This window comes from Podarcis melisellensis (assembly GCF_964234715.1).
Source record: "Podarcis melisellensis genome assembly, chromosome: 13".
In the NCBI taxonomy this organism is placed as follows: domain Eukaryota; kingdom Metazoa; phylum Chordata; class Lepidosauria; order Squamata; family Lacertidae; genus Podarcis; species Podarcis melisellensis.
Window position 1 is genome coordinate 14,267,124 of NC_138545.1, and position 23,937 is coordinate 14,291,060.

General features: G+C 48.6%; 3 protein-coding genes across 5 annotated transcripts in view; 2 read left to right on the forward strand and 1 right to left on the reverse strand.

The window, feature by feature from the left end:
• The window catches only part of LOC309353958 (solute carrier family 12 member 3-like), a 34,333-nt gene extending 32,614 nt beyond the window's left edge, over positions 1–1,719 (forward strand). Inside the window, exon 27 of the mRNA XM_081883603.1 lies at positions 1,261–1,719. Within this exon, the coding sequence (XP_081739729.1) occupies positions 1,261–1,402 (142 nt within the window). The 3' untranslated portion in view covers positions 1,403–1,719. The remainder of the gene's footprint in view (positions 1–1,260) is intronic.
• A 1,069-nt stretch (positions 1,720–2,788) lies between these two features.
• OSGEP (O-sialoglycoprotein endopeptidase) lies at positions 2,789–13,875 on the reverse strand. 2 transcript variants are annotated; one of them, XM_081883666.1, is made up of 12 exons: positions 13,667–13,875; positions 11,299–11,419; positions 10,531–10,650; positions 9,946–10,121; positions 9,089–9,184; positions 7,946–7,995; positions 6,507–6,585; positions 6,212–6,277; positions 5,110–5,200; positions 3,934–4,009; positions 3,276–3,374; positions 2,789–2,986 (listed from the first exon to the last, which is right to left on the reverse strand). In XM_081883666.1, exons 2-12 carry the CDS (start codon positions 11,411–11,413, stop codon positions 2,947–2,949), a joined length of 1,008 nt encoding a protein of 335 aa, XP_081739792.1. In that variant the 5' UTR covers positions 11,414–11,419; positions 13,667–13,875; the 3' UTR covers positions 2,789–2,946. The 2 variants fall into 2 exon arrangements, with proteins under 2 accessions (XP_081739792.1, XP_081739791.1); XM_081883665.1 differs by lacking the exon at positions 13,667–13,875 and adding an exon at positions 12,318–12,461.
• Positions 13,876–14,569: 694 nt separating this feature from the next.
• Positions 14,570–22,249, forward strand: APEX1 (apurinic/apyrimidinic endodeoxyribonuclease 1). 2 transcript variants are annotated; one of them, XM_081883670.1, is made up of 5 exons: positions 14,570–14,674; positions 15,616–15,763; positions 17,262–17,443; positions 19,760–19,952; positions 20,854–22,249. In XM_081883670.1, exons 2-5 carry the CDS (start codon positions 15,700–15,702, stop codon positions 21,366–21,368), a joined length of 954 nt encoding a protein of 317 aa, XP_081739796.1. In that variant the 5' UTR covers positions 14,570–14,674; positions 15,616–15,699; the 3' UTR covers positions 21,369–22,249. The 2 variants fall into 2 exon arrangements, with proteins under 2 accessions (XP_081739796.1, XP_081739795.1); XM_081883669.1 differs by lacking the exon at positions 14,570–14,674 and adding an exon at positions 14,703–15,015.
• The last annotated feature ends 1,688 nt before the right edge of the window (positions 22,250–23,937 follow it).

Here is a 23,937-nt window from a genome sequence, read left to right on the forward strand (position 1 = left end):
GACTACAACTCCCATCATCCCTAGCTAGCAGGACCAGTGGTCAGGAACGATGGGAATTGTAGTACAGAAACAGCTGGAGACCAGTGTTTCGGAAACCCTGCTCTAGGGGCTTGTAGGCCTGGTGGCAAACTCTCTCAGGGCCCAGGGTGACCCCAAGCAACCAGCTGCTGATCCCCATTTCTCTGAAGGGTGGGTGAAACAACAGTCATCGTCCCCCATGTTGTGGTGGTGATAGTAAGGGCCACATATATTCCAATTCTGCCCATGAAGAGAATTCGACACTGGGTGCACACAAAACTACCTTGATACTAAACATTGGGTTCATCTAGTTCAGTATAGTTCACACTGGCCAGCAGCAGCTCTCAAGGAGCGTTACCAGCCCTACCGGGAGATGCGAGGCATTGGACCTGGGACCTGCTACGTGGAAAGAGGATAATCTACCACTAAGTTACAGTCGTACCTCTGCTCCTGAACGCCTTGGGAGTCGAACGTCCCGGCTCCTGAACGATCAAAAACCGGAAGTGATTGTTCTGGTTTTCAAACGTTGTTTTGGAAGTTGAACGTCTGAGGGGGCTTCCGATTAGCTACAGGAAGCCCCTGCAGCCAATCAGAAGCCGTGCTTTGGAAGTTGAATGTTTCAGAAGTCGAACAGACTTCCGGAACGGATTCTGTTCTACTTCTGAGGTATGACTGTATAGCTCTTCCCTGGAATAATTGGTTCCAGAAGAGTGGGACAAGCATCAGTATCTTACAGCAGTAGCCCCTTTCTCTTTCTCTCAGGGCAGAACGTTGGCTGCCATAGGCCAAAACAGGCATTGAGGGCCTGTTTCTAAAGAAAACATTTTTAATGGATTTCTTACTTGCAATAACAACAACAACAACAATAATAATAATTTATTATTTATACCCCACCCATCTGGCCAAGTTTCCCCAGCTACTCTGGGCGGCTCCCAATCAAGAATTAAAAACAATACAGCATTCAATATTAAAAACTTCCCTAAAGAGGGCTGCCTTCAGATGTTGCAAGCAGCCCACCCTCTCTCACGTGCCTTCCCGTTTTATTTATTTATCCCACCTTTCCTCCAAGTAGGCATACATAGGTAGTTCTCCTCTTCCTTCCCACATTATCCTCAGAACAACCCTGTGAGGTAGGATTAGGCCGAGAGTGAGCGACTGGCCCATTGGGGATTTGAACCCCCTTCTCCCGCGTCCTAGTTAAGCGCTCTTAACATTCTCCCTACCCTCCCTCTGTTTTTCTAGGAGCCTCCCGGTGGTACGGAAAGGGGCCTGCCCAAGCGCCCTCTACATGGCCTGGCTCGAGATGGTCTCCAAGGGCCTCCACCCGCCGGTCGTCTTCATCCGAGGCAACCAGGAGGATGCTCTCACCCTCTACTGCCAGTAGGAGGCAGCGCTGTATCAAGGGAGTGCCGTGCGAGAGACTATTTGAAGCCCTAATTGTGACACTGCAGCCTCATTGCTAACACAGACTCCAGAGACACCTGCAAAAATAAGCCAAAGGACTGGTTTCTGTGTCTTCAAAAAGCAGGGACGTGTTGTGTGGGGATTCTGCAACCGAACGTTAAGCTTCTCCATTTCCATTTTCCAGGATTGTACCTGATGGACTTGAAAGCTCTAAAGTATCGATTTCCTGGGGGTTCTGTGCTTAGAAGCCTGGGAGCATCTGTAAATATTAAATACGTTTTAAATATTGTTGGTTAACGACGTCTAGGGCTCCTGTCCTGTGAGTTGCTCTTGGCTTTTTCAAGGAAAGCTGCCAAAATCACACAAAGGGAGTCGCTGGAGAGTGCAATGCCAGAACAGGTTTTAACATCAGGGACTAGATGCTTGATGTTGATGCAGAAATCCCAGGCGGGGGAAAGAGGGTTCTGAGAATGTAGCAAAGCGGGAGAGAAAGGTGAGTTTAGCAGAGGAATTCTAGAAAGGAGTATTATTCCCATTTTAGAGAATGGCAAACTGAGATCTGGCAAATTATCTAATGCCAATGAGAGTCTGATCCTCTCTACCTACACCGGAGTGTGGGGAACACAGGCCCTGGGGCCAAATGAATCCCTTCAAGAGAGAGAGTTTGGATTTGATATCCCGCTTTATCACTACCCGAAGGAGTCTCAAAGCGGCTAACAATCTCCTTTCCCTTCCTCCCCCACAACAAACACTCTGTGAGGTGAGTGGGGCTGAGAGACTTCAAAGAAGTGTGACTGGCCCAAGGTCACCCAGCAGCTGCATGTGGAGGAACAGGGAATCAAACCCGGTTCACCAGATTACGAGTCTACCGCTCTTAACCACTACACCACGCTGGCTTTCAAGGCTCATCTTATGTTTATCTGGCCCTCTAGATTCTCCCCAGACAGCACCCCTTTCCTAGCCACCACCACACTGTCTTCCAAGGGCACATCCCTCAACAATTCTGCTTCACATCCTCCTGAGTATTTCTGCCTCGCAGGAATGTGTTCTTGAACCCTGAGAATGCCTCTTGCTGGCCTGGGTGACGATGGAGAGGTGTGTGGTGTACAAGCTAGCAGACTGCACAAAAGGTAACAATTGCATGTGTGGCCCCCCCAGCAAAAAAGATGGCCCTCAGGCTGCGGGGGGCGGGAAGATTCCCCATCTCTGACCTCCATGGTCCCTCTTGGTTAGGTCTTGGGTTGCTCAAGTAAGCCCATCCACAAATCACACCTTAGTTTTTCGAAAGGAAGAAGGTACATTGCACCCCCCTTTTTCTATTCACACAACAGCTTCTGCGGCCTAGGACAGAAAACACCACAGGAGCTTCTAAACAAAAGCCAAAGCGTTTATTCTGGTTCGAATTCTTCCCATCAAATGTCCATAGAGATTCAAGCAGGCCCGGTATTCCTGCCCACAATGTCTATGCATCCAGCTGTTTATTGCCTTCAGGAGACATGGCTTCCATGCAGAGAGAAGGGGTGGTCAGTCACGCCAAGTCACCTCCACTTCGTCCGTACGATACCTGCGGAAAGGTGGGAAAAGGCCAGATTGAGGCTGCATTCAGGCAGCGCTTTGTTCTGTCTTCCCAACTTTCCCTTACCTGTAAAACAAATTCATGTTATGGTTCCCTACCATTGAGGTCAGGGCTAGCATCAAAAATAAGGTTCCAGCATCTCCGTTTGATAGCTGCTGAAGCAACATTGGAGCACTGCTCTCCTGCAGTACAGCCTGAGCCTGGGCTTGCAGTAGGCCTTGCCTGAGATCTGCACTCAAGATACCCTCCCCCACCTCACAAAACAAGGCACAGTCACCTCTGTGTAATCCACGAATCCTGAAGCGCAGTGATTTGCCCGGATCGGAACATCTCCCAGCCAGCTTGTGCAATCATGGCCCCGTTGTCAATGCAGAACCTGGACAGAAAACGGGCAGAGAAGAATAACAGTTAAAGGGGTGTTGAGGTGGTGTCGGCGATGCTGGGACTTCTGGGCTCACTCCTAGTTTGGAGTTTTACTGCCACTGGATTAATAAAACAGTAAGCTGTGGGGTGGGCCGCACGTCCACAAAATGCAAAGATGACATTTAGGTGCTTCTAAGTAAAGCTCAATGCAGTATCATTCACAATGCAAGTCCCCTTATCTTGCGGTACGAATTTAACATCTGCAGTGGGAGGGCAAACTCTTGTCTTGATCAAGGCCCAGGTGAATAGAATCAAACTTGCTCAGCCTATAATTTGCCTATCTGACAATGTGGGCCCACAAAAGCTTCTAAAAATAAGGCTTGAAGATGCCACAAGATTCTTGGTTGCTTTTGCTGCAAAATACTTTTTAACAAAAGGGCGCAGCTACCCCTCTGCGTTAACCATGTTTATGAATCTGAAAAAAACAGCTTTGGAAAACCATTCTGCCGCAGATTCATGAGAGCCCAAATCTGGGAGGGTCTTGGAATGGAAGCAGGCAGGTGGAAGCTTACCTTTCATCCGTAGCAAAGAGTTTTGCTCCTCTTTCCTTGCACATGATTCCCATCATCTCCTGCAGCCTCTCATTACCTGGAGAGGAAGAACACAGGGAATGTATGCTGTGCATTCAGTGAGGGCAAACAGACAACATGCCAGAAAAAGCACCTTTGTATGTTCGGCACCTGCCCACCTCCAACGAGGGAAGAACCTAACTCACGCATAGGCAAACTCGGCCCTCCAGATGTTTTGAGACTACAATTCCCATCATCCCTGACCATTGGTCCTGTTAGCTAGGGATGATGGGAGCTGTAGTCCCAAAACATCTGGAGGACTGAGTTTGCCTTTGCCTGACCTAACAGGTGGGTGGGTGGGTCTCAGTCTTGGCTGTCTATAGCAATCCTAGCCTTCTTCAATATCAGGATAGTGTTCTTCTTGTTGGACTACAACTCCCATCATCCACAGCCAGTTTAGCCAATGGTCAAGGATGATGGGAGTTGTAGTCCACTAAGATCTGTGGACCCAAGGTTAAAGACCACTGCCCTGGTGGACACAAGTAGTTTGGATTTTGTTTCCACAGAACAGTTGTGGGTATAAAGTGAGGAACATAAGAAGAGTCTACTGACCAGGCCAACAGCCTTCTCCCCACCTGTAATTCCTAGCAACTGGTATTTAGAGTCATATACTGCCTCTGGCTGTGGAGAAAGAACAAAATTATTGTGTCTAGTGTCCAGTATCTAGTAGCCTTATCCTCTGTGAATTTGCCTAATCCTCTTTTTAAAGGCATCCAAGTTGGCGACCATCTTGGATCAGAAATGGTAACTTGAGTTGAAATACATATGTGAAAATCTCCAAATTAGAAAGTATCAAATCAGAGTTTTTAAAGAAGCATTTGTTGCTGGATGAAACACAGGTGAGAAAATTAAGGATTTTGAAGACAGAAACGGTGGGGAACCACTTAGATGTGACACTGTTCAACAAAGGCTGAAAACAGAGGGTCCCAGCCCAGTTTTGAGAACATACTGGGAGCAATGAGTAAGCACTGGGGAGGTGGAGCGACGCAGATGGAGCCACTGTGTAGGTCAAATTGCTCTGAGGACTTGTTTGGGGAAGGAGAGATGGGAGGAGAATTCAAAACGCGAACGGGGAAGCGGCTTCAGCCATTCACACCACACTTGCTTGGTGACACCTACAGCCAACGCCACCCACGATCAGTGCCTCACGAGAGCCTGTGTGCGCCATGGCCCGTTCCGTTATCTCCACCAGCATAGCGAACAGAGTCTCCTGGTGGGCAGAGAGAAACCAAAACAGACAAAACAATTATGAAGGCATCCATTTTTGAGTCTCGCGTGTAGGCCACAGGTTGAGCCCCGGGCCCTGTTTTTATGTGGGCATCATAATTAGGGGCCCACTGCCACACTGGGTGCCCTTGCCTACACACTGGTCCCACCCTCTTCCATCTCTGGGCACAAAGTGCGTCACCCTCTCCTGCCTGCCCTGATGGGTAAGGAGAGGGACCAGGCCCTTCATAGTTGCTAAGCAACCTCTAAAGAGGCCTGCTGCCTCTTTCTTGGTTGACCTGGAAAAGCTGATACACTAAGTTGGTCTAGAAAGCACCATTGTTGCTCGTTCCTCCTCAAATAGGACTGAAAAGCAGCCGCTCAGGAGGATGGACCAGAAATGCTTTTGCCCAACAGTGGGTGGCCTTGAAAGGGCCACAAGCTCAGCGGTAGAGCATCAGAACATCCCAGATTCAGTTCCCATAATCTCCAGACAGAGATCTCCTACGCGAAACCCTGGAGAGCATTAATACCTGTCCTTGTAAATAATAATAATAAATTTATTATTTATACTCCCGCCCATCTGGCTGGTTTCCCCAGCTGCTCTGGGCGGCTTCCAACAGAACACTAAAATACAATAACCTATGAAACATTAAAAGCTTCCCTAAACAGGGCTGCATATAGATGTCTTCTAAAAATCTGGTAGTAGTGTCTCTCTTTGACATCTGGTGGAAGGGCGTTCCACAGGGTGGGTGCCACCACCGAGAAGGCCCTCTGCCTTGTTCCCTGTAACTTGGCTTCTCGCAGTGAGGGAACCGCCAGAAGGCTCTTGGCGCTGGACCTCAGTGTCCGGGCAGAATGATGGGGGTGGAGATGCTCCTTCAGGTATACTGGGCCGAGGCAGTTGACCTAGATGCACCAATGGTCTGTCTCAAGCAACTTCCTATGTTCATATGACAACCCTAGAGGCGGCATATCAGCTCCATCCTAGGCCTTGGTCTGGTTAGTTCCTCACCTGTAGGGAGAAGCAGAGGTCCTCCGGAGTACATTCTTTTGCAGCTAGCATCCTATGAGCCACTTCCTGCACAGAGGGAGGAAAAGAAGGGGGAATTAAGAAGGGTTGCCACCATTTTTGCTGGCAAGGCTGCTGTGCAGCTACAAGCTGGCACAAGCTCGACCCATTCTCCTGCTTATAGTCAGACTATAGTTTGAAAGAAGTCCCATGTCTGTCATCCAGCATTCAAGGGCAGAAGAAACCCCGACACACAAGAGAGAAAGCTGACATGGAAGATAACAAGATTTAACCTTACCTCTATATGGGATAAGATCCCAGAGAATGACACATCCATGCCTTTCACTGTATAAGGGAGTTCAACCAGCTTTTGGCCCCTGTGTAGGAAGCAGAATGTGTTAAGTCCCCCTCTCACAACCCAAGGATGTTTTATAGGTGTCCAGTCCCCTTAGAATCCAGTTTGTTTGTGTCCATTTTTTTAAAATACACCACAACGCACTAGGCCTCATTAAAATTGTGGGGAAAGGCATCCAATACGTGCACCTTGGGACAAATTTATACAATTGTCTGTGACAGGAAAGAAGTGGTGTGTGTGTTATATTTTTAATACATAAAACGAGTCTTCCCAAGGATATAGCTAGGCATTGGGCAACCAAAAACCTTGTTGATGAGAAATATACACAGTGGGGGTATCATCAGGATTTTCCTGCCACAAATAATATTGTGAACTCACATTTGTTATTATTATTATTTACCTGTACAATAAATTTTATATTATGTTAAATCGTTGTTATTCATTATTTTGCTTTTTAAGTATATCGTTCTTATAATCGTCACACTTTCCTTGATGCCGTAACAAGGCACAAGAGTCATGTCCCCCATTTCAGGGTCTCGTCAGCTGCCACACTCGGAGGACTTTCAGCATCCTCTTCTGCAGTGTCCCCCCCCTCCCAAGGGAGGACGTGGTTCTCCTGTCATCCTCAGACTCTGGGAATGACTCCCTATGTAGCGTCTGCTACTCTGCAGCCACGCAGGTGCACGAGACTGCAGAACTGGCCACAGGGCCCTTGAAGGGTTGCAGGCAGTCCTCCCCAGGGACGTAGAACCACCGGAAGAGAAGACTCTGCCAGCCTCAGGGTAACTTAGGACCTTTGCTGGGAGAGCATCTTCCATACCTAAGCCAACAAGGCTCACTGGGAGCTGTCCAGGGTCCTGATCTGCTGGGCCTTGACCTGACTTGCCTAGACTTGAAGAGACTGGAAGAGGTGCTAGTAATTGTGACTACTTCCCCTGTGGGGGCCCCGATCCCCAGCAGAACAGGGTCTAGGTCCCTGCCCTGCAATCTGTAATCTCAGCTTTGCTTAGTAAAATTAATTATATATATAAATTTCGCATATTGCATACAAAAGGCTGAAAATGAGGAATATAGCATTTGTGGAAAGCTCAGGAAGCCCCCCAAAACCCTGTTAGGACGGACTTTTAGCAATTGGGGCTCAATCCCAATTTGGGATGTGCCCCAAACAGGACACTTTTCCTTTTGAATTTATTGGCAAGTCCTAGTCCTTTTTCTTCTCCCGAATTCTGGGTGTAGATCAAACTATTACTGAACAACTTTCTCCGAAGCCGGGGTGGGGTTGAGAATGAAACAGAAAACCCAGTGCAACTCATGCAGCTAGTGAAAAATTTAACACGTTTGCACAAAATGTGTGTATTTTTTTTTCTTTTTACATTACTCACTTCTTGGCCATCTGTTCAATGTTGTAGCCCGGGCTGGGGTCGTTTGAGATCTAAGTCAAGAGAGGCAACACAGCTGTCAGAACTCTATACGGCCTCGTAAGGCACCATCACCCTTCCCATCACACAGAACCAGCCAGATCGACCATTGGGGAGCCATCTGGCTATGTACGTTACTCATCCCTTGAGAGGAGCCCTACCAAATGAGAGTTTCACCTGTTGAGCGACAGTCAGAGAAAGGTGGAGAGGGATAGAAATTGCACACGAGGAGAAACAGGGAAGCTATCACTTGGCTCTTGCCTTCCATTTTCTGCATCTCTGGCAGCTAATGTTCCCTTCTCCGCCCCCTTCCAAGTCATAAGGAAAATCAGTCCCCAAGGTGAAGGAGAGATAGAGAAGGAGAAAGTAAACAGGAGGAGAGGAGCAGCCAATTATTTCTCCATCGCTTTGTGTGTCGCTTCTATCCCCACCCCTCTCAGTCTCAGGCAGGTAAGGTTATGGGCCTGGAGGGGTGGCTGGCCTGCTCTTGATTATTTATTACATTTATATACCACTTTTTCCTTGAAGAAGAAGAGGAGTTTGGATTTGATATCCCACTTTATCACTACCCTGAGGAGTCTCAAAGCGGCTAACATTCTCCTTTTCCCTTCCTCCCCCACAACAAACACTCTGTGAGGTGAGTGGGGCTGAGAGACTTCAGAGAAGTGTGATTAGCCCAAGGTCACCCAGCAGCTGCATGTGGAGGAGGGGGAAGCGAACCCAGTTCACCAGATTACGAGTCCACCGCTCTTAACCACTACACCACACTGGTGGTGAACAAGTTTCTCCTCTTCCCCATTTTATCTGTAGTTGTCTCTAGGGCTGGGCGGTATATCAATATATCGTTCAAAACCGGCTTGAAGACCATATAGTGATATTGGTTTCATAATTTTTGACCTGGCGATATATTGCAAATCATATGTGTGTGCTGTGCAAAAATCACGATGCGGCAAAAACCGGGAAGCTAGTCAGTGCCTCTATGTAGCTTCATCCTCATTTCAGACGTGGTGATGTGTCAGGATACCACGGTGTTTAGCTGGTGACATATCGCGATGTCAAAAACCAGGTATCGCCCGGTCCTAGTTGTCTCTCCTTTCAATTGCTCACCTTCAACACCCGAGCAAAGCGGTCCAGGCAGTTCCCTACGGCGATGTCGATGGTTTCTCCAAATATACGATATCGGTGCTCAGAATACGCAATAACCTGAGTGTGGGGTGGAGAGGTGAAAGAGATGACGCTCAGGACACCTCCAGACCATACGTCTAAAGCACACTCAGAGAGAGTGAGGCGTAACACCTTAAGCGCTGAACTAGGGTTGAAATCTCCAAGCAGTGGGACGGGGAGGAGCCAGCCAATACAAAAGATGAAATAAATTAAGAGGGGGAAGAGCTTGGGAGAGGGGGGGAAGAGACCTATATTTTCCCTCCACTGTCAGAGGAGAGAGAACTTATGAAGAGCCTTTCTGGATCAGGCCAAGTGCTCATCTCCCAGCACCCTCTTCTCACAGTGGCTAAACAGATGCCCATGATGGGGAACCCCCAAGCCAGACCTGAGCCCAAGAGCCCTCTCCCTGCCTGCAGTTTCCAGAAAGATACTGCCTCCTACAATGTCAGTAGAGCAAAGCCATCTGAGTTAGTAGCTTTGTTGGACTACGACTCCCATCATCCATGACCACGGGCCATGCTGGCTGATGGAAACTGGAGAACGTCAACAACATCTGGAAGGCCACAGGTTGCCCTCTCCTTGCTGCAGCGTTCAAAACACAGCAAGACTCAGGACGGAGAATTGTGGAAAGGGCAGGAAATATATATTTCACCCCCCAAAAGGGCTAAAGGGTTCACCGAGGAGCACCCAGGTACAAAACTCTGAATACCAGCTGCTGGGAATCCCACCTGGGGAGAGTTGCTGTTGTGTTTGGGTCTTCCTTGTGGACCTCCCAGAGGCATCTGAGAACAAGATCTTACCTGTGTGTTTCCACCGCTGACGTACAACACGGTCGGGTTCTGGGCACCAGTTATCAGCCGCCCCATCTCGATGTGCCCCACGCAGTGATTCACCCCCAGCAGAGGCTTCCCCCACAGCTGGGCCACCGTCCGTGCCACAACTGCTACAGTCACCAATGGGGCACCCATGCCTGGACCTGGATAAGGGAGGGGAAAAGATGTTTAAGGCCAACAGGATCAGATGGAATTTGCCTTTCTCACATCCTAATAATGACTGTGTTTTCCTCAATACTCTCTTCATTGTTTCCACCCAAGAACTATTAGTGTTATTATCATAAAACTGCTACCTTATCATAAAATATCAAGGTGGGATATGTGGCCCTCCTGGCTTCTATTTCTGGCCCTCAGACCTCTGCTCAGGCCCTGCCCCCTCACTGGCCGTGCTTGCGCCTGGCTGAAATGTTTCCTTGAACTGTGGTAATGCTGCCTCTTTTTTCCTGAATGCAGAGAGATGCATTTGAAGGAACCTCCGACCTGGTCTTCAAGGTCACCCCTCTGGTAAGTCTCCTTGGTGGCTGCCCAGCAAGAATTTAGTGAGGGACTCACCCTTGGTGAAAGCCACAGCATCAATGTCCTGCGGCTTCAGCCTAGCCTCCTGCAGGGCCTCCTGCAGCACGTCAAGGATACAAGCCCGGTGGTGGCACGCAGTGTCACTTGGCAAGAAACCTGGAATGTGGAGGAAGAAAAAAGGCATCAGGACAGGGAGACATGGAAAGGTTAAAAGCTGAAAGCAGATCTCTTAAGGAGGAGGGCTGTGTAAATTCAGTGTATCTTGCACCCCCCTCTGTCCACGCTCCTCTGCACACCTAACGAAAGCCCAAATTGTGTATCAAGAGAAAGCACTACACAAATGTTTGTAGAACTTAGAATGGCGAGGAAGAAGCATACTGAGGGCTGTCTCTGTGTACGCTAAGATTCTGCTGCAGCAGATAATTCAAATCCTGAAGATTGCAGCTTTTTAAAAAAACAACAACAGCAGCCATGTTCCTAAACCTTACGATGGAGAAGCTATGCTTTGAAAGTGCATTGGCAAGGTCTCAGAAGCCAGAGAGACAGTCAGATAGTACCCTGCCCTTAACTAGCAAAACATGAATTAATAATGCTAAAAAAATGCTGGAATTATGCAAAATATAATTCCAGAAAAAAAGAGAGAGAGCAACTTATTCAAAGTTGTTCAATTCCCATCTCATGCATGGGTTCTGGCTCGGTGTAGGATTTGGACGAAGCACAAAATAGGACATTCCTTCAGTGCAGGGTACATGTGTGCAGGGAACACAGAGCGGAGGAATCACGTGGTAGAACGGCTACACTCACCCTGCCCCGGAGGGGTGACATATGTCCGCCGAGGGTTGCTCAGCACCTCTCCATCCCGCACGATCCCCACTCCAATCTTGTTGGCACTGCCCTCAAAGCCTATCACCACAGGCATAGCATCCTGGAAAGACAGAGAGAGACAGAGAGAGAGAAAGAGAGAGAGAGAATTTTTTACTTTGTTGCAAAGAGGCACCATGTTGCTTCCAACCCACCAGTTTTAGGGTAGCATGACCAGTTTGGCTGCACTGGGCAGCGCACTGCACGGGGCACCACAACGATGCTGTAGAACTGAGCACAAGAGGCATGCGCCGAATTTTAATGTTGCACAGGGCGCCATAGAAATTTGAGAGCCTAAGTCTGCCACTATGAAGAAAACAGAGTACAATCACAAATACATATCAGAACCACCACCATCCCTTGCCCCCCGTTTCCCACTTCTCCCTTCCCTGCCCTACCTGGTAATTTATTTATTTATTGCATTTACACCCTTGTGCAAATTAATTGAAACAAACAATGTAATTTATTGTACAAAACTCACATATACGTACATTAGTAATGGATTTGACCTCTGCCATTTTTAAGCAGCATTTGAACACGGTTTGGCATGGCGTCTACTAGCTTCAAACCGTCACTGTTTATTTTTTGGATCCCTGTACCACACTTGAATCAGCGCCTGAATGAGCTTCTCCATAGTCATACAGTCTACAGCACAGAGGCGACTTTTGCATATAGCCCACAAATTCTCAATTGGATTTACGTCCAGGCAATTCCCTGGCCAACCAAGTACAGTGGTACCTCGGGTTACATACACTTCAGGTTACAAACTCCACTAACCCAGGAATAGTACCTCGGGTTAAGAACTTTGCTTCAGGGTGAGAACAGAAATCGTGCTCTGGCAGCGTGGCAGCAGTGGGAGGCCCCATTAGCTAAAGTGGTGCTTCAGGTTAAGAACAGTTTCAGGTTAAGAACAGACCTCCGGAACGAATTAAGTACTTAACCCGAGGTACCACTGTATGTACCTGTTTTTGCTGCTCTGTCATGAATTTCTTCACCACTTTCGATGTGTGACAGGGGGCTAGGTCCTGCTGCAATATCCCAGTACCGTCAGGATACCTCTTCTCCAACTCTGTAATAACTCTCTTCTATTGGCTGCAGGCTTCTGACACCATAACGACCAACTGACTTTCCGTGTTTGTTTTGAGTACAGGATTACGAGTAAGACAGAAAACATGCTTTGTTTCAATTAATTTACACAAGAGTGTATGTCCCATCTGCAAGGAGCTCAAGGAGGTGTGCCTGATTCTCCTGCTCCTCATTTAATCCTCACAGTAACCCTGTGAGGTAGGCCAGGCTGAGAGGTGGTGACAGACTCAAGGTCATACAGTGAGCTTCATGGCAGAACCCTGATCTTCAGGTCCTCACCTGACACTCTAAACAACACATCACACTGGCTCTCCATGCTGTTATAATAAGCATGCAGTAATAGCCATGCAGTTGACAGATGCCTGTCCACTTTTTTGCCACCCTGGTGGACATGTGAAAGAAGGTGGCTAAAGAGCACGTGCTTGACATTTGTCTGACCTGAGATTTTTCTTTTTCTATCCAAGATTTAGCTCAGGCTTTAGTTCCAGTGGGAGAGAAAAAAGGGCAGTTCCAGCTCTGGCTACCAGGTTTTAATAAGGTCGTTGACAAAAAAAGAGGGTATTCAGGATGGTGTAGGTTTTGCAAACTCAGACCAGGTTGAAAGGGCTGAGCCAGTTTAGCCTGGAGAAAATTAAGAGATGTTGGCAGCTGCCTCCAAACATCAGTTACTTTGAAGATGGAACAGACTTGTTCTCTGTTGCTCTAGCGGTCAGAACTAGAATAAATAGGTAGAAATCGCAGAGATTTGGGCCAAATTTTTATGGGACACTTATTAACTGTAAGGGCTCTTTTACGGTGAAGCAGGTTGCCTCTGCAGGTGGTTGTGGACTACAACTTCCATCATCCCCTCACCGCTGGCTGCACTGGTTAGGGCTGATGGGAGTTGGAGTCCAATAGGCTGTGCCCTTCTGACCAAACTGCGGGAGGCAGTGGAAGACAGAAGTGCCTGGCGTGCTCTGGTCCATGGGGTCACGAAGAGTCGGACACGACTAAACAACAACAACAAGACTGTGCCCTGTTGGATTAACCCCTTTCAAGGACCTGAAATGAAGGGTTCTCGCCTTGATCTCGTCTCCCATCTGCGGGAGAGAGTTATTGCACGTGTGAATCGGGGACCTCCGGGGGCCCTGCCTCTTCCTCCTAGCGTCGCGGAGCATTTGCTTAGCGTAGCGCACTGGGAGCTGCAAAGAAGAGGAGCAAAGGAAATAGCCAGAGGCGGGCTTACAATCTCTTCCCCCCCCAGTTCAGAGGGTGGCGATGGGCTCCACGTGGGTTCTCTGTCTCCCCGCTTCCGTGTCTTTGCCCTGATCCAAGTTTGCAGCTGCAGAAACTCAAGACTGCGAGATGATGATGATGATGATGATGATGATGATGAGAGGAAGAACCGGGGGCGGGGATTGGAGGGGGAAAGGCGGGGGGGGGAACTCGGGAGAAATTTAAACTGCAGCGCCGCTTCCTCTTTGATTATATAGGCAACGAAAAGGAGGCAGAGAATATAGAGATAGAAAAAAGTCATTCAGCCCTCGACTTCTGGTTTTCATTCGGCCACCTCCATATGCGGAGGGAACGCAAGCATAGGCATTTTAATAACAATTTTTTTAAAAAAACATTGCTTCTCTTTAAGAGCCTTGCTGGATTAGACCCCCTTCTTATCATCGCAGAAGGCAGCGAGATACCAACCCCTGGCATGAACTCATGGCTCTCCCCACCTGCGAGTTCTAGCCACTCACTGGCAGTCAGAGCGCTGCTGCCTCCGGCAGTGGAACATTATCATCTTCTTTTTTTTTAATCCTGTGCAAACTCTTCCGCCACGCCTGATTTATTTTATTTCGCTTTGCCCCCCCCCCAACAGTTCAACTGAGAACCTAAGGTGTTGGTATAACTCCAGTAAAACTTGTGACTCCCCTTTGGGGCGGAGGCTGCCCGGAGAGAATCCCGCTACGTCATCAGTCACCGAACTTCTTCTTCTCCCTCTCCACGTGACACCCTCTATGATTCTTTAACCCCTTCACGTCACTACTGTCCATACACTTTCCTCCACCAAAACCAAGGCAATCTCCCCTCTCGCTTTCATAATTAGAGCCCCGCCCTCTCAGGCCCTTTTCAGTAGCCTGTGTCACGTGATACAAATCCACTCCACGTGCTGCTCTCCCGGGCTCTCCATTCTCCTGGCGCGCGTGCGAGCTCTGCAGTCTCCGCCTTTGTCTCTGGGGAGCGGAGGAATCCTGGTGCGGTAAGAGCAGGAGGAGAAATAATTGGAAATAATAATTATTTTATTTTATTAATTGTATTATTTATACAGAAACGAAGGGGGAAGCTGGTCTTCTGTCTTTGCAGAGGAAGGGTGTATTGATAAGGTAATATCTCCTCCCCGCTTTTTGTTCCCTCTTCTCCCTGGAAGGCCTTTAAAGGTGCCCTTAAAAGTTGTGCGGCAGGTGAAATCTCAGCTGGTGCAGAATTCATTATAGTTGCATGGGGGGACCGGACCCTGCAACCAAGTGGTGCATAGGTAATCGTAGTTGCATAGCAGGTAAAAATCCAGTTGGTGCAGAATTCATCGTGGTTGCATGACAGGTAAAAATCGAACTGGTTCAGGCCCCCACTACTGCATCTTGCTAAGACTGGAATTGGCTAGAAGCTTAATCCAGTCTAGTGTCTATGCCTTATATATTTCTGTGCTCTGGGCAGCTATACTAGAGAGTGGTGAGGTCTTGTCAGGGCACTGTCATTTGATCTGGGGGAATTGGCTAAGAATGAGCAGATATTTGTGGAGCAAAAATACACCTTGCTGGGTGAAAAGTTGCCCATGCAGTGTTTTCAGGTTAGCATTATTAGGGGACTAATTATTATTATAAATAATAATAATAATGAGATTCGTGTTAAGAAGAGCCTGCCGGATCAGGCCAAAGGCCCATCCATTATCCTGTTCTCATAGTAGCCAGCCAGAGATGTATGGGAAGCCCACAAGCAAGACTTGAATGCCAACAGCAGTCTCTCCCCACTTGTGATTTCCAGCAGATGGTATTCAGAGGCGGAACACAGCCTTCTCATCTTTATCCACTGTGAATTTGCCTAATCTTTTAAAGCCACCAAAGTCAATGGGGCTTATGGCACTGAAGGTGCCTGTTTGGAGGACATTTGGGAGTGTTTACCATCATGATCCTTCCTCCCCAGGAGACAACGTCGCTGTTCAGTAGCCTGCTGCAGGCGAGGTTGTGCTGCCAGCTGCCTAGGGTAGGATCCAGCTGGGCACCTAAGATGCCAAAACGGGGCAAGAAGAAGGAAGGGGAAGCCCTTCCCGAGGAGAAGGAGGAAGTGGCAGGTCAGTGTCTTCAGTCTTGGCAATAAAGATGGATTTGAATGTGGATGGGGCTTATATGACACTTGAGATAGATATTTTTAGGACTCACCCTGTTCTTGTGGCTTTAATTTGTTTTATATATATATATATATATGTAATGCTGTAACTTGCTTTGGTACTATTTTTGTGAGGGATATATAAGAAATTAAATTGTTATTTTTATTACTACTACTACTACTACTACTACTAAGAGTAATCTTTCAGATGTTTTGTGTGTCGTAGTCTTTCTCTCAAACCTACCAGAAGGTGGGGAATTGAGTGAACTTGGAGGGCTGGATCCAGAACTTACCCAAACTCTGTGAGACATTTTTGATAGGTGGGTGGATTTCCTGATGTCATTATGGCACCAGGTGATTGACAGTTGCAAGCCTCAAAGAGCAGGCAGGTTTACCTTCGATTTTAGTGCTGTGGGCCCATCTTTCAATGAGATGTCACTATCTTTCAATGTAACTAGCCTTCCCCACAGTGTTACTGTGAATATAAAATATTGGGATGGGGAGAAAGAGAACTTTGTACACTGCCTTGAACTCTGTGAAGGAAATGTATTAATGAAGCAAGCAATCTATTTTATTATTTATAAATGTAATAAATAATATTGCATGCCCAGCGGGTTGTATACTGCTTTGTAGCTGAGTAGGAATTTGAACCCTGGTCTCCTAGGTCCTAGCTCAACCCTCTAACCAACACACTGGCTCGTAATCCTACGTTGCTAGCCCTGGAGTTACCTAAAACCGCTTCTCTGGTGGAGGTGTTTCTCTGCCCCAGTCTTGGTTCCTGTGTGGCATCTTTATATGTGTGTGTGTTTTGTGTGAATGAATGAATGACACACATGTGCTTGGATCCAGTCTTGCAAATAAATCCACAGAACTAACCAGCCTGCCTCACCGCCCAAACCACTAGGCTACATGCCAACACTGACAATATTCATATATGGACAAAAGAAAAACTGGTGCTTATAAACCACCACTATCTAGTTGCTAGGGACGCAGGTGGCGCTGTGGGTTAAACCACAGAGGCTAGGACTTGCTGATAGAAGGTTGGCGGTTTGAATTCTCATGACGGGGTGAGCTCCCATTGCTCGGTCCCTGCTCCTGCCAACCTAGCAGTTCGAAAGCATGTCAAAGTGCAAGTAGATAAATAGGTACCGCTCTGGCGGGAAGGTAAACAGCGTTTCTGTGCACTGCTCTGGTTCGCCAGAAGTGGCCACATAACCCGGAAGCTGTACGCCGGCTCCCTCGGCCAGTAAAGTGAGATGAGCGCCGCAACACCAGAGTTGGCCACGACTGGACCTAATGGTCAGGGGTCCCTTTACTTTTACCTAGTTGCTTGGAGGAAAACATTGTTTGCTAGATGAAATCAGGCAAGTAGGTCTTTGCAAACCTTACATGGAACCCCAATGTTTCTCGTGACTGATGGAAAAGCGAATTGCTTCTTATTCTTCACTCTTTATTCTTGCCAGAACCAGAGCCTAAGAAGGCTAAGAAAGGTGGGGCGAAAGCTGAGAAGGAGGCCGATGGTCCAATCCTGTACCAAGACCCCCCTGACAAACTCACCTCTCCCAGTGGCAAGAAATACACCTTGAAGGTCACCTCCTGGAATGTTGACGGGATCCGAGCCTGGTTTAAGAAGAAGGGGCTGGAGGTAAGGCATAAGAATAGGCTCAACCGATAGAGGCTGACCCCTGAGGGGAAAGGGGGGGCACTGCCCAGTTAACCCCCGTCTGCCCTCACAGCCCCATCTGCCTGCTTTCCTGCTTGCATCCTGTACTTCCAGCTTCTTCCTCCTCCATCTCAGTCTTGCCCCCTGGAGACAAAATGAGAATTGTGTTGGCCAGGCCTCTCATTGACTGGCCATCCCCCTGCTTTATGGGCTCCCTGCCTTCCACCCTACCAGAATATGACCAGGGATCCATTTATCCCATGACTGTTCATAGATCTTGCCCCACCTCCATGAATTTTTTTGATTCCATTTCAAAGAGGCCGTCGTCGCCACATCTCGTGGTCTGTGAATTCCACAGATTGGTTCTGGGTTCCATGAAGGAGTCCTTCTGTTTGCGTGTCCTGGATTTGACGCCAATTAATTTATTCGGGTGACTCCTCCTGAATGCAAGTAATGGTGTGGGACGTAGATTATTCCCCTCCCATGTGCCTCCCTTCTCTCTCTGGACTTTATTTTGAGCATAATTTTGTAAAAAGCGTATCTTGAGTCTCTTTGGTGATTTCCCCCACTCCAATATCTAAAGTAGAAAAAGCCTCACGTGGTGTAGTTCATCAGTGGGGAGCTTGTGGTCTTGTTGTTGCTGGACTCCAAATCCCATCAGCCCCAGCCAGCATGGTATGATGGGAATTGGAGTCCCAGACCTGGAGGGCCACAGTTGAGCTACCTTGGGGGAAAGCCTCTGTCTGGCAGTTTGTGTCCTTCCCTGCTCCCCTTCCACCTTCGTTACAGCCATTTCCCCTGAGTTGCGCTTCGCCATGGCTACCCATCGCGTTAAATGTTTCCTTGGAGATGATGTAGCCCCTCAAGGGAGAGTTGCATTCCCACCCTCTCATAGAGAAGCAATTAGGAGCCAGTGGTATGGCGACCAGACATCCTCCTGGGTAAACCGGGGAATCCCCCCGGGACTGCAGGAAGCAAGCAACTGAGCCTGTGAAGGCCAACAACCAGGGCAATCTATTTGTATCCTACCTTTCCTCTGAGGGAAGAGTTGAGCCACAGTTAGGCCTTCTCTATCGCAGGCCGATAGACTGGGACTAAAGCAACTTTTTGGTCTTCTCCTCCCAGAACAGACTTCTCAGTAGCGATGTAGGAATGCAAGTGAGAGCTGCGACAAAATGTTGCTGTACGGAATGCTCCCATTCTTGGTGCCAGCCAGCCACGCCATGTTGCAGGGTGCTCCATTCCGTTCTCCCATCTGGCTTTCTTTGTCATCTACCCACCCACCCCCACCCTCAAATACTCAGCATTCCTTTGCATGCTCAGACTTTATTGGACTAAGTTTTTTGTTTTGTTTTAAAGGGATGTTCTTCCTCCTTACGTTTTTACTCCCCTAAAGATTATTTGCAAATATTGGGGATCCCCAGATCTTGCTTGATGCTCCTCTCATTTCTGTGCGGTGCACTTTTGGTACATAAGAGCCAAGGAATTTGGGAACTGGGATGGCCTATTGGAATGTGTCCGTTGTAGTCTATAATGTCAGTGATGACTGGCAGTGGTTTTCCGGGTTTCAGACGTGAGTCTTCTGCCAGCCATTCTTCGAGATGTTGGGGAAGCATGTTGAAGACAGCATATAAGTAAATAAATACACATCATCACAGCACCGCTGTGAGGGAGTTTTGCCTGAGACGGAACAATTAATCCACAATCAGCAAGCTTCATATCTGGGTGGGGATTTGAACCCAGGTCTCTCTGGTCCTAGAGTTGACCCTATTACTACTACAATTGTACCTTGGTTGACGAATGCCTTGTGACTCAAACGTTTTGGCTCTCGAACGCCACAAACCCGGAAGTGAGTGTCCGGTTTGCAAACGTTCTTTGGAATCCGAACATCCAACACAGCTTCCGATTGGCTGCAGGAAGCCACATCTTGGTTTCCAAATGTTTTGAAAGTCCAGCGGGACTTCCGGAATGGATTCTGTTCGACTTCTGAGATAGGACTGTACTACTACACCACACTAAAGCTCAGCCGGTAGAGCATGAGGCTTTTAATCTCAAGGTCATGGTTCAAGCCCCACACTGGGCAAAAGATTCCTATATTGCAGGGGGTCGGACTAGATGACCCTCATAGTCCCTTCCAAGTCTACAGTTCTAGGACTCTAGGAATCCCTTCAGTATGTAGCTAGTTTCATCAGCAAGCTAACCCAGTCCCCTCTCTGTCTGCTCCCCACCCTGCTAAATCCCGTTTTTATTTATCGTGAGAAGATGGGAGACCTGACCTAAAGCCATCTCTCCCCACAGTGGATATGTGAAGAGAAACCGGACATACTCTGCCTCCAAGAGACGAAATGCGCGGAAAAACAGCTGCCAGCCGAGATCCGGGATCTAGCCGACTATCCCCACAAGTACTGGGCCTGCTCTGACGACAAGGAAGGCTACAGTGGGGTGGCCCTCCTCTCCAAGGCCAAGCCTGTCGATGTCACCTACGGTATCGGTAAGGACTTCTGAAACCCCATGACAAACTGTACTGGAGGTGGGGACTCTCTGCCCTGGGGGCTGAATGTAGCCCTCCAGGCCCCTTGTCTGGCCCTCAGAACTCTCACCAGGTCTTGACTCTCTTGTCTGGCCCTGTCTTCACACCTCAAGTGTTTTTATGTGTCCTTGAACTCTGATGGCTTTCGCTTGTCCAGATGGAGGATAGAGAGGAACGTGTGTAGAAACTGTGTGAATGTAAAGTTTGTATGAGTTACTTCACCCACTTTCCCCTCTGGCCTCCCCCACCACCAGAATGTGGCCCCTGGAAAGTTGTCCATACAGAAATGCGGCCCAAGGGCTAATAAAGGCCCCTCACCCCTAAACTACACTTTCCTCTGCCGCAAATCTATCCTGTTTTGTCTGCAAGTCCTATGTTTCTTTTGCTTTTGAATGGTGCCCTTTTTTATTTTACAGCTGGCATGGACAATGCTCAAGGATCATGGGAATTGTAGTCCCAAACATCAGGATTTTTACAATTTTCGCTGTAAATCAGTTTGGGACAATTGGTCAACTGTTGGATCTTGCATAGTCCCTGGCAAGGTACTTTGAAAAGAGCTCTGTAGCCAAAGGGAAAAAAGGTCAGCTGGTGACAGCGTAATGGTTAGAGTGTTGGGCTATGACCTGGGAGAGCAGGGTTCGAATCCCCACTCTGCCTTGTAGCTCGCTAGGTAATCTTGGGCCAGCCACCGTCTCTCCGCTGGTGTACGTAAGAGTAAGAAAAGGGGTATATAAATCAAAACAAACATTGTGACTCAAACTCGGCCTGCAAGGCCTGGGGGAGACCTAGGTTCCCCACCAGATCCAGTTGCCCGTTCTGCTACTCCCATAATGACCGTTTCCGTTCTCTGCCCCACCTGCAGGCGAGGAGGAGCACGACAAGGAAGGCCGGGTGATCACGGCTGAGTTCCCCTCCTATTTCCTGGTGACGGCCTACGTCCCCAACGCAGGCCGGGGCCTGGTGCGACTGGAGTACCGCCAGCGCTGGGACGTGGCCTTCCGCTCCTACCTGCAAGGCCTGGCCGCCCGCAAGCCCCTCGTCCTCTGCGGGGACCTCAACGTGGCCCACCAGGAGATCGACCTGAAGAACCCCAAGGGCAACAAGAAGAACGCCGGCTTCACCCCTGAGGAGCGGGAGGGTTTCGGCAAGCTGCTGGAGGCCGGCTTTGCTGACACGTTCCGCCACCTCTACCCTGACACCCCCTACGCCTACACCTTCTGGACCTACATGATGAACGCCCGGGCCAAGAACGTGGGCTGGCGGCTCGACTACTTTGTGGTCTCCAAAGACCTGCTGGAGAACGTCTGCGACAGCAAGATCCGATCCACGGCCTTGGGGAGCGACCACTGCCCCATCACCCTGTACCTGGCCGTGTGATGGAGATGCCAAGGGGATGGAGGGAGGTTACTAACATGGGTCCTCTTATAATTGCAGCTTGAGCCGAGAGGTGGATAGAGAGACCCAGCCCTAGAAAACCTGAAAGTCCTGCTTGTGGGATTTGAGATCGTGTTCTTTCAGTATGCCAGGGGTCGCCAACATGGTGCCATCCAGATGGATTGCTCTTGGGAGGTGCAATCCACAACATCTAGAGAGCATTATGGTGGCAAATCTGGCCTATGTTCATGCCCACTCTTCTCTAGTGGGGGCTTCAAATTTCTCTGTTATTTCTTTGTTCACAGCAGGGTATCTGCACTGGGTTGCCTGCTCCTGATCGGGGAGACCGCCTCTTTTGCAATTCTGCCTCTTCTCCAAGGATGGTTTTGGGCTTGTGAAATGGTGCAGAGTGCTGGGGGAATCCAGTGCTGCAGAAGTTCATGCACCCTTTCCCTCCCCTCCCGCCACCTGTTGCAAGTCAGCAGGGTCCCGTTTTCCACTCTAGAGCAGATGGGAGGGAAGAGGCGGGAGATGCAGGATAAGCCATATGGTGTCTTTCTGACTCAGGGCTGTTAAATGTGAGGTTGGTATCACCGGTTCAGCAGCTGGCGACCCTTGGTTCTCAAAAGTGGAAGTTTTTCTGGTATTTAGGAAAAGCTGGAGTTTTCTCTCCGTCAACCTGACGCTGTTTTCCAACTCCTTTGGCCTCTAACTGTTCATCCTCCCTCCCTTATTTTTCTACCTAGCAGCTACCTGTTTTCTCCTTACAAAAGGCTGCCCCCCTCCTCTAGGCAGCAATGGTGCTCCGAGACAAAAGATTTAACTCTTCTGGAAAAAGCGTATTAAACTTTCCTTTATATATATATAAAATGTGAATTTCTACAGCTGTCCTGGTTCTTTTTGCGGCATCATTCTCAAGGCTAGAGGGGCAGCAGAGGCGAATGGGCACTGACACACCAACCCTCAAGCCTGCCTTCCCACTTCCAGCCAAGGGGTCACCTGACCTGTCAGCTTTCTCTGCTTTAGTCTCTGTTACCCCTTGTGTCAATAGGGGAGAGGATGGGGACATTGGGACAGGCTCCACCTAGTGTTTGGCTCCCACCCTGTGTTTGGCTCCCACCCTCCGTTCCAATGGGCTTCAGCCACTACGGTTGGAGTCTGAGTGATGGTCTTCCACCCTGCTAATGACTATTTACTTCATTTTTATCCTGTCCATCTTCCAGAGTCACAGTAATTACTTTCCCCTTCTGTTGGATCCTCCAAGAAACCTGTGAGGGAGAGCTCTGGCAATGACTGACTCATGGTCATCCAATGACTATCAAACTCAAATGAATATTTAAATACAGCTCTCCCTAACACAAGGGTAGCCAATGTGGCACCCTCAATTCAGATATTCTTGGACCACCTCTCCCTTGACCTTTGGCCATGCTGACTGGGTCTCATGGGAGTTGCAGTGGACAGTGAAGGGTCCCACATTGGCTACCCCCGTAATAGTCTCAGTCTGACAGCAACTCTGGCTCTAGATTACTATTTACCAAGTCACCTTTTTTCTCTGCGTGCATACAGCCTATTGCAGCTGAATTCGTTGATTTTCCATGCTATATACTGCTTTTCAGGTAAGCAACACCAAGTACTTTGCAGAAATCAATTTTTTTAAAAAGCTTATCTAAACACATTGGAGGGTTGGGAGGGTGGCAACACAAGACCGGGGGCCTTTGCAGTTAATAAAATGCCACATTTCTTCCCAAATCACACTGCCAGCATGCCGTCTGTTGAGGTGATGTAGCAGCCCTGTAGGCTTGGAATGGAATCCCCATGAGGCATGATTAAAGGGGAAATTTGGATGACTACGGGGCAATTCAGGGCACTCTTTCAACAAACAGAATTTCCTGGTGGACTGTGTCCACATTTTAAAAGGGAACATTCTCAACAAGCAGAACATCCCACCTTAAATGCCTGTCAGTAAAAGCAGCCCAGTTTTTAACCTGTCATTTAAAATTCCTCATTTCAGTCCCAAAATGGTTTAGGGCTAGGATGGGGGCGAGGACCTGTAGCCGTCCCAGTGTTGATGGACTATAAGTCCCATCACCCCTGAACAGTGGCCATGCTAGCTGGGGCTGATGGGATTCATAGTCCAACACCATCAGCAAGGCTACAGATTCCCTCAAGTTCAGGGCAGCTCCATATTAGCAACTGTAAACAAGGAATCAAGACCAGGAGAGTTTTTGTTTGAAGGGCACAGAATTAAATCCACTTACAAGGAAGACAGGGCAGCTCCCATCATACCTGGCCACTGTATGTTGGCAGGGCACTTGCGGGGAGTTATGGGCCCAAACATCTGGAGAGCACCAAGTTGAAATTAGGAAACGTCCCCAATTAGCACCCCCCTCCAAAATCCAAATATGGTCCAAACCGCACTCCCAAGAAAACAACCACCCAAAGGGCATCCGCCCCTCAGAAGACGTATGGAATCTTTTACTTTATTTACAACCATCCAATCTGCATTCCTCCTTTGGCTGTGTGGAGGCAAAGGAGAGCGAGAGGCGAGTTTCAGCATGACTGAAGGAGAGAC

What these genes read in the sequence shown, in the direction of transcription:
- APEX1 (XM_081883670.1), top strand. Translation starts at nt 15,700, where the DNA reads ATGCCAAAACGGGGCAAGAAGAAGGAAGGGGAAGCCCTTCCCGAGGAG. An exon ending in GGAGAAGGAGGAAGTGGCAG is followed by an intron (nt 15,764 to 17,261) that starts GTCAGTGTCTTC and finishes TATTCTTGCCAG; the next exon opens with AACCAGAGCCTAAGAAGGCT. An exon ending in CGATGTCACCTACGGTATCG is followed by an intron (nt 19,953 to 20,853) that starts GTAAGGACTTCT and finishes CCCCACCTGCAG; the next exon opens with GCGAGGAGGAGCACGACAAG.
- OSGEP (XM_081883665.1), bottom strand. Translation starts at nt 12,338, where the DNA reads ATGACAGAGCAGCAAAAACAG. An exon ending in GGATCTTATCCCATATAGAG is followed by an intron (nt 6,278 to 6,506) that starts GTAAGGTTAAAT and finishes CCCTCTGTGCAG; the next exon opens with GAAGTGGCTCATAGGATGCT. An exon ending in GATCGTGGGTGGCGTTGGCT is followed by an intron (nt 4,010 to 5,109) that starts GTAGGTGTCACC and finishes CTTCCTCTCCAG; the next exon opens with GTAATGAGAGGCTGCAGGAG.